Below are 8,646 nucleotides of genomic sequence, written 5' to 3'. Positions count from 1 at the left end.
TAGAACACCGCTCTGACATAAACAAAACCAGAGTCGCTCAAACCGCATCGCAGCGCGACTGCTGGCATTGGAATCCGCATCCGACGTGGAATCCGTATCAAGAATCCATATCAAATGTCAAGGCGAGATGGTTTATGGCTTATCAGCGGCAGACCAAAAAACCATGATACAATGCGGCCGCGAGCAGAGTGAATAAAAACAGAGACAGTTTTTGGATTATCAATTTTTGTCATTTATATATTTTTGTGATTCGTTTTTTCTCTTCTTTTTCGCTATAAACTAGAAAACATAAGGTTACAAATACAATACATATTCATAGGTGTGCGGGTAGTTACAATATTTACAACGAGCGCCGAGTAAATCATAATTAAATGTTATGCATATTTATTTATAGTACACATGTAATCAGTCGATTTATGTTTTCAATTTGTTTGATTCGCGTCGCATAATTCGTTTTTGTTTCTTCTAGTGCATACAGTCCATTTTCAGTTGTTTTTATGTACACGATTTTCATAGAATTAATATGGCTGTATCTCGCAGGCGGGGTTTGTGGATTCGGATTCGATTTATTAACTTACAGGCTAGACTAACTAATGAGGATACGTTTACGTCTAAGCATAGGTTGGTAGGAAAATGGTACGCGTCTTAATAAATTAGGGCTTAGGGCTAAAACAAAATATCACAATGATTAAACAATGATTACAACTAACGTTAGCTTATTTACATTACTCCTACGGTCTAGACCAAGCGAATCCTTCTAGAGAGTGTGCTTATTTTGTTAACTAGTTTCTGGTTTCGTGCTTTTGGAATGCATTTTTAAATTGGCAAGTCGGCGGAGCTGGAGATTGTCCGAGATAGAGGTGGAAATGGAGAGGGCGTAGCACACAATCAGGTAGATTTTAATCGCCAAGACCAAACTAATCTGTACGGCTCTGTTCTCGTGTTCCTCCTTTTCTGGCCTTGTCGATTTTGGCCAAAACACAACTTTAGGGCCAAGAGCCCGAACACACACGTGCTGATCTCCCTTCCATGACTTCCAATGGCTGCTGGGGAAACTTGTATCTTGTTCTCTGCTGCAGCAAGGTCACCACTGGCAGTTTCACTCTGGGAAATTCTGACTACTTCTCCCTAATCTCTGACTAGCTGGGGAAAAAGAAAGCTCTGTCCTCTAATCAAATCTGGGCATAGCGTGATCTGCGGAAGGTCTCTATCGCTCTATTACGAGGGAATTCTCCCCCTGAGCTGGGATACAATTAACTGGCATTAATTGTTGGATGTAAGTCCGCTTTATCAGAGCTAAGTCCCCGACAATTGGTCCCTTCTCACACAATGGTTGGCCTGCTATCTACTTTTCTGCCATTGATTAGCACATGTAATTGTGGCTCGAAAGGAGAACGGAGTAACAAAAACCAAAACCAATTTCGAGCCAGCCAGCACAACAACTGTCTGCAGACGGTCTGGGTTTTCGGTTTTCTAACGTCTAAGGTCTGCTTTTCGTTACCATTTTCCTTTTGGCCAGACATGAGCTCTGTGATGTTTTGCCTTTGCCCATTTTTCCCAACCCGCGCAGTCACATTCACAGATGCACGGATACGAATGCCCATTCGACTACAGCTGCTGCAGATACAGATACACGGGTGTATCTTCTACACACGTCGAGCTTGTTATAGCAAAATGCAGCAGTTAAGATGAACTAACGACTGAGCGTTGCAAACGGGGAAAACGAGGAAAACGAACGAAAAAATGCTGGAAAGCGACAAAATAAAGGAGGAGAAGCAGAAAAGAAAATAAAGCCGGGAGAAATACTTTTGGGCCTGCTGCCTTTTGTGGCTGACTGACTGGTTGGTGTTGGGTCTACACGGGAAGTAAGTATTGCAATTCAAGAGATGATGAAAGGCCTATAAAATATTTAAAGCACCTTGAATCTTTTGTTGCCAATGAAGAGTAAATAAAATATTATCAAGGTATCTTTTCTTCCTATAAATGGATTTTTTTAAAATTTCCTATAAAAAACCTATACAGATATTTAACTGTAATCCTCTTCAACCCTTTGATAAACTTTCAATTAAACATCATTAATAACACTCTTTATAGTCTAGTCTAGCCCCCATTTTCCCCGTGTAGTTCCGAGTTGCCAGCGCTCTTGCTGTGTTGCATGCAACATCAATTTTCAGAATCTAGCTGCGAGCCAGGAAACTGAAAATAGCTGGCCGTAAGAAAACAGAACAGGGCCAACAAACAACAATTGCCTGGCTCGCCAGCTATTTACTGTTGTCTTTTTCTCCCGTGCTGTTATTGTTCCTGTGCTGCCTGTTTCTGCCCCACTCGATTTTTCTTTTACTTTTGCTATTTTAACATGTAACTAGGCTTTTATCGCTAAACGCTCGCATTTGCATATTGAATGCAGTTCCCCCTTTTCTCTGCGCACGTTGAAACCCGAGGAAGTTAAACTTGTTTTTCGCGAGGGTAAGTTCTTTTTCGGCCCGCAAATGCTCTAGATCACCTTTCGTAGCCGAACAAGATCGTAGGAATGGTCTGGTCTGTGCTATTTCCCTTTTTATGGGAGAGACCCATAAGAAAGAATGCAGTGGTCACCATAAAAATTAATATTCTTAGGGGTTATGTTTCCGATGGAAATGCTGGATTCTTAATCCACGTTCCTTGAGAAGTGGTTAAAAAAGTTAGCAGAGTTAGGAACTGATGTCTAGCACCTCTCCAGCTCGCCGACCTTGCCTTTAACCCTCTGCTTAGTAGTTACCCCACTCACATGTGCAGATTCCTGGACGCCGGCGTCGGCTGCTGGGTGGGGGGCAATGGGAGGCTCTGCTGCTGGATGCCACCCGCCAGGGGGATCATCTGCGGCGCAGGCCCACCCACCGACCCGCCGCCCATCAGCAAGGCCGCCTGCTGTTGCTGCTGCTGCTGCGTGGCGCTGTTGCTGCCGCGCAGTTGCTGCTGTTGCTGCTGAAGTTGCTGCTGCTGATGTTGCTGCTGCTGATGTTGCTGCTGCTGCAGCGACGGTTGCCGGCGGAAGCTGCCGGGCTGCTGGGGCGGCGGCGGCAGCATGAACTGCTGCTGGTGGTGGTGCACCGAGTGCGGCAGCGGCATCGCCTGCTGGTGGACGTGGTGGTGGTGGTGGTACGCGGCGTGGTTGATGGGCACATGGCAACTCTGGCCGGGGACGGTGGCGCGCTGCGCGGAGGAGACATCCGGCAGGGCGAAGCGCAGCTTCTGCCAGAACAGCTTGTCGCCCCACTGCAGATACGTGTTGGTCTTCAGATACAGGCGCAGATCGGGGTCGAGTTCCTTCTGGGGCACCTCGCCCAGCACAATGACTATCAGGCGCCGGCGACGGTCGCGCAGCACCGACTGATGGGCGGACTTGAACTCGAACCGGCACCACTCCGACTTGATGAAGTTCTCGCTGACCACCATGATGGTCCGCCGGCTGCTGTCGATGGCCTGGACAATGGTCTCCGGCAGGTAGCCGCCCACGGGGAAGTCGCGCTGGTGCAGGCAGAGCTTGTAGCGGTGCTCACCCATCTCCAACATGGGAGCCAGCTCCTCGTTGACGAACAGCTCATCCTTGGAGGAGTACGAAACGAAGGCGTCGAAGAGCTTCTCCCGCTCGTTCTTGTCCACGTCCTTCTGGGCGTTGTAGAAGAGCCTCACTCCGAACCTCGAGTGGCACCACACGCGCATCTCCTGGCGGAAAATGAACACCAGCAGGGTGCAGATCATCACGAAGATGAAGGCCGTCAGGATGGCCACCAGGAGGGGAATGTACTCCAGTTTGGGCGGCTGGTTGAGGATCATCTTCGTGGAGGTGGCATTCGAGGCGTTCTCGCCACCCGCCTGCTCCGCGTAGTTGAAGCTGTTGTCAGGACCCAAGGGCAGCGTCTGACTGCACTGCACCACGGGCAGGGAGCTGGCCTCCCCGGATCCCGGGTAGATGACCATCTGCTGGGTGCCGTTGCCGCTGATCACATCGCACTTCATCTTCAGCTTGTCCACCACGTACTCGTGGCGGTTCATGTAGTCCCTGAACTTGTCGATAAACTCGCAGTTGCAGGTCCAGGGATTCGCCGCCAGTCGCACTTCGTTCAGGTAACTGGGCAGGAAGTTCCAGACGGCGAATGATGTGATGGCATTGTGGTCCAATCGCAGTATCTTCAGGTGGTACAGGTGCGTGAAGGTGAGTGTGTCGATCGTGGCGATGGCATTGTGCTGCAGATACAGCTCCTGGAGATTGTCCAATCCCTGGAATTCGTTGCCGTTGAGCGCCTTCAGTTGGTTGCTCTGCAGCTGGAGGACCTCCAGCTCCAAGAGGCCGTAGAAGGTGCGATTGTGGAGCAGCTCGATCCGCGAGTGGTTCAAGTGCAGCACCTTCAACCTCTTGCGACCGATGAAGGCGTGACTCTGCAGCTCCCGGAAGTTGTTGCCATCGAGGTACAACTGCGTGGAGTCCATGGGAATGTGCGAGGGCAGCGTCTGCTCGTAGGAGGCCCGGCTGCAGTCCACCACATTGGAGGTCCAGGACTGGTCGTGGTAGCAGGAACACCTATCCGGGCACTCCATCTTGCAGTCGCAGGCCTGGAAGTCGCAGCAGTGGCACAGGGCAAAGCAGTGCGAGGCGTACTTGCAAAGGAAGTCGTCCGACTTGGCCTCGATGAGGGAGACATGGGAGGATCCCCTGGCGTAGGCCAGCCGGCAGTGGATCTGGTCCAGATCCATGAGCTGCGGCTGAGTGCGCGACTCGCGGTTCACCTTTTGCAGCCAGTCCAGGTTGCAGTCGCACTCGTAGGCGTTGTGGCCAATGTAGAACTCAGGGATCTCACGATCCTCGGCGATGGGCGACAGGCGCAGGGCATTGGGCTCCAAGGTGGTCAGGCGATTCCGCACCAGGTCCACCCTGGTCAGGTTGGGCTTCTTGAAGAACGTGTAGGGCTGGATCTTGGAAATCTGGTTGTCGTTCAGGTAGAGCACCTCCACACTGTTCGGGATGGAGCTGGCCGTGATCTCCGTCAGCAAGTTGTAGCTGGCATCGAAGGTGCTCAGGCTCAGTTCGCTCTCGATCTCGAAGTAGTTTCCCAGCTGGGTGATCCTGTTGGCGCGCACGTCCAGCCACTGAAGGCCGATGGGAATGTGCGAGTAGTCGAACTTCTCGAGGCGGTTGCCCGAGATATTCAGCCACACCAGGTTGGGCAGTTCGGTGAAGAGCCCAGCAATAGACTTCAACTGGTTGCCATCCAGGCGGATGGCCTGGAGCTGGCTGTTCCTCTGCAGAGAACCCGCCTCGATGGTCTTGAGCTTGTTCTGGGACAGGTTGAGGATCTGCAGGGAGCTCATCCGGTCGAAGACACCTCGCCGGATGTGGGTGAGGGAGTTCTCCGTCATGCGCAGACCGTACAGATTCTCCAGCTGCGTGATGCTCGTGTTCTCGATCTGGCCGATCATGTTTTCGCCCACATCCAGGGTCTTGAGCAGCGGAACGTGGACCAGGGCCTCCGGCACTGCCTGCAGTTTGTTGTCGTTCAAGTGCAGATCCTGCAGCTGGCTGCAGTTGATCAGCGATCTCTGGTCCAGCCGGGAGATTCGGTTGAAGTCCAGGGAGAGCACCAGGAGGTTGTTCAGACCCTGCAGAGTGCGCTGCTCGATGACCGAGATGCGGTTGCGCGAGAGGATGAGGGTGTGCAGGTTGGTCAAATCCGCGAAGATTCCGCCCGGCAGCTGGTCGATGTAGTTCTCCTCCAGCTTCAGGATCTGCAGGCTGGCCAGCGGTCTGAAGATGTGCGCCTCCAGGCGACTGATCTTATTGGCCGACAGATCGAGCATCATGAGGCGCTTGAGACCCACGAAAGTGGCTGCATTGATCCACTGGGAGTTGAGCTCGTTGCTGGCCAGGTCCAGAACCAGGAGCTCGGCGAGCTCGCCAAAGATTCCGGGGGCGAGGACGTTGATGGAGTTGTTCCTCAGGTAGATCTCCTGCAGCTGCTTGGTCTCCGCAAAGAGTTCCGGAGGCAAGGAGGTCAAACGGTTGGCCGAGAGATCCACAACCCTCAGCGAGAGGAGACCCTCGAAGGCGCGATCGGCCAGGAAGCTCATGCTGTTCTTGGCCATGTTCAGGTGGCTCAGTCTTCCCAGGGCCGACAACATGGCCGTGGGCAGGCTGACCATCTTATTGGCACTCAGATCCAGGCTCTGCAGCGTGGAGCCGCAGACGCGGGCCTTCCTGGAGCTCAGCGAGGCGCTGAAGTAGAAGTTGCTGATGTCCTGGATCTTGTTGTAGGAGGCATTCAGGTGCTGCAGCGACTTCAGGGGGCACACCATGCCATCGGGGATGAGCCAGATGTTGTTGAGGCTGAGGTCCAGCCGCTCCAGCTGGCGGAACTCCACGAAGCTGTTGGAGGCCATCTCCAGCGACATGGTGGACCAGTCGCCGTTGTGGGTGCGGATGGTGAGGTTCCGCAGCTCCTGCAGGCCGCGGAACGATCCGTCCGTGAGGTTGCCCAGCTTGCAGTACTCGATGGTGAGGTCCCTCAGCTCCACCAGGGACCTGAAGCTGTCCGGGCTCAGGCTGCTCTGGAAGAACAGCGCGTCGTTGCACTCCAGCCTCAGGCGGACGGTGTTCTGCGGCTGGATCACGCTGAAGTTGGTGTTCTCCAGCTCCGAGTTGATGGTCCGCAGGTGGCAGACCAGGGTGATGTCGTGCTCCCCGCCGCCGGACCAGCGGCACTCGTCGGGGGCCTGGTACAGCACCGTCTTGCTGAGGGCGGCCCCGAAGATGGGTATTACCCAGGTGGCAATCAGCACGTACAGCATGTGGGTGGTGGCCAGCATCTTGGATGGTTCCTAAACTTCGAATGGGACTCCGGCTTTGGCTGCTCGGGGGACTTGTAGGGGCTGCTCTAGGTCTTTCACTGCTCGTTCTATTTCTCGCCCATTTTGAGTGTGTTTATTTGGGATTTTGCTTTTTGTTTGGTTTTATAGCGCAGCTTTGCACAATCGCCACTTTTCACAACACCACTTCACCGATTTAATGCCTTATCTAAAACGATTTTCTTGTTTCTGCCCGCTGGCTCTATGTATTTTCTTTTATATCTTTCGATTCGGTTGCCTTCGCTTTCGATTTCTATATCTTATGCTCTTATGCTCCGCTGTAGTTTCGCGTTGACCGTAATCCAAGTGGGGGGTGCGATAGCGCGATTGATAAATTGTGTTCTAAATTTTCTCGGGCGATATCTCTTTTTTCTATACTTTCTTCCGCTGACAGACAGTCGCGCGTCCGCTCGGCTCGAAGTCAACTCACAAACTGATCGCTCTCTTCGGGACTCAGCCAGCAGCAAGTGCGGCTGAACAGCGCTCGTCCGGGCAGTGAGTGGATTCGTGAGTAGATGAGTGAGTGGCTGAGTGGCTGAGTACCTGGCTACCCGAGTGCCCAGGTGAGCAAATGAGTAGTTGAGCACTCATTGGGCACGCACACAGAACCGAGGAACTAGAGCGAGATGCGATCGAGTAAACAAACTATGCAATCCAAACGCAAGCGCAAACGCATTGCACGTAATGACCCACAGTGCACAGTGGGTTGAAGGGCGTCGAATTGCACTCGCCGGACAGGTAGAATTTGCATTGGGTCGAGCAACAAATGACAGATGGATGTGAGGAAGTGAGATCGCGGGAGATGGGCAGGTGAAGTTGGCCTACAGAAACGTGTGGAGTCTTATATTCAGGGAATTCCGAATCTGCAATGCCTCTGGGTCAAGGATAAGTGCGGAAAAGAAGAAGCAAATCGATATGCTCGATCTCTGAAAATCTGGTTATCTGATAAAAAGAGTTCCCTAGGGAAGCGGATGTATGGGGCAACTATTGAAGAAGTAGAGGCTATGTAACAAGTGCGGCACTCTAATCCACAAAGAACGTAACATTAGATATACTATCATGCATTAGAAAAAATCTCTTTTGAAAAAACAGAATACGCGTGTTTTAATAAGGTATTTAAAATCCCTTTCACAAACCTTCTAGGAGATTTAATATACCTAAAATTATGCAAGTATAGAGTCAAAACATTTAAAAGAGAAAAATAAGAACTTTTAATCAGCATAAGTGAAACAAAAAAGAACGCTACAATCGAGTGCCTCAACTGTCAGGGAGCAAAGGACGATGGAGAAGATGGAAGATACGATATTGTACAGCGCCATCTACCCGCCATAACAATATATGGCATTGTGTAGAAGGTTTAATTGATAAATGTTTAATAGATAAAATGAATTCTCATGAGAACTCAGTTTTGCCCAAATGTCAAATGTTGTAGCTTTCGAGATCCCAGCGCTTATACGGACAAACGGCGTGGTTAGACCGACTTGGCTAGTTAACCTGATCAATAATATAGAAAACTTATGGGGTCGGGTCGCTAACCTTTAACTCTACTAGTAGCGGGTTTAAATTAGCCTTACAATTCGACGTTATCGTTGCAGATATAGGACCAAAACATTTCATTAATTAAAAAAGCATTTGACACACCTTTAATAAAATGTTTGATATTTAGTACCAATAGTAATTTGTCACGGACGAAGAGCCCCTGGAAAGATCTGTGCAAACTTCTTTCACGACTTCCGGTGTCAAGGCGTTCAATACAAATCGAATTAG

At 51.0% G+C, this 8,646-nt stretch overlaps 1 protein-coding gene across 1 annotated transcript; it reads right to left on the bottom strand.

Annotated features, from left to right (window-relative positions):
• Positions 1-208: 208 nt before the first annotated feature.
• LOC108030609 (toll-like receptor Tollo) lies at positions 209-7,308 on the bottom strand. Its single transcript, XM_017103601.3, has one exon. The coding sequence runs from the start codon at positions 6,838-6,840 to the stop codon at positions 2,764-2,766; it is 4,077 nt and encodes a 1,358-aa protein (XP_016959090.1). The 5' UTR covers positions 6,841-7,308; the 3' UTR covers positions 209-2,763.
• Between the last annotated feature and the right edge of the window lie 1,338 nt (positions 7,309-8,646).

Source organism: Drosophila biarmipes, chromosome 3L (genome assembly GCF_025231255.1).
Source record: "Drosophila biarmipes strain raj3 chromosome 3L, RU_DBia_V1.1, whole genome shotgun sequence".
In the NCBI taxonomy this organism is placed as follows: Eukaryota; Metazoa; Arthropoda; class Insecta; order Diptera; family Drosophilidae; genus Drosophila; species Drosophila biarmipes.
The sequence above is the reverse complement of the archived record's forward strand: the minus strand, read 5'-3'. Positions and strand labels throughout refer to the sequence as shown.

Coding starts and splice junctions, on each gene's coding strand:
- LOC108030609 (XM_017103601.3), bottom strand. CDS start 6,840: ATGCTGGCCACCACCCACATGCTGTACGTGCTGATTGCCACCTGGGTA.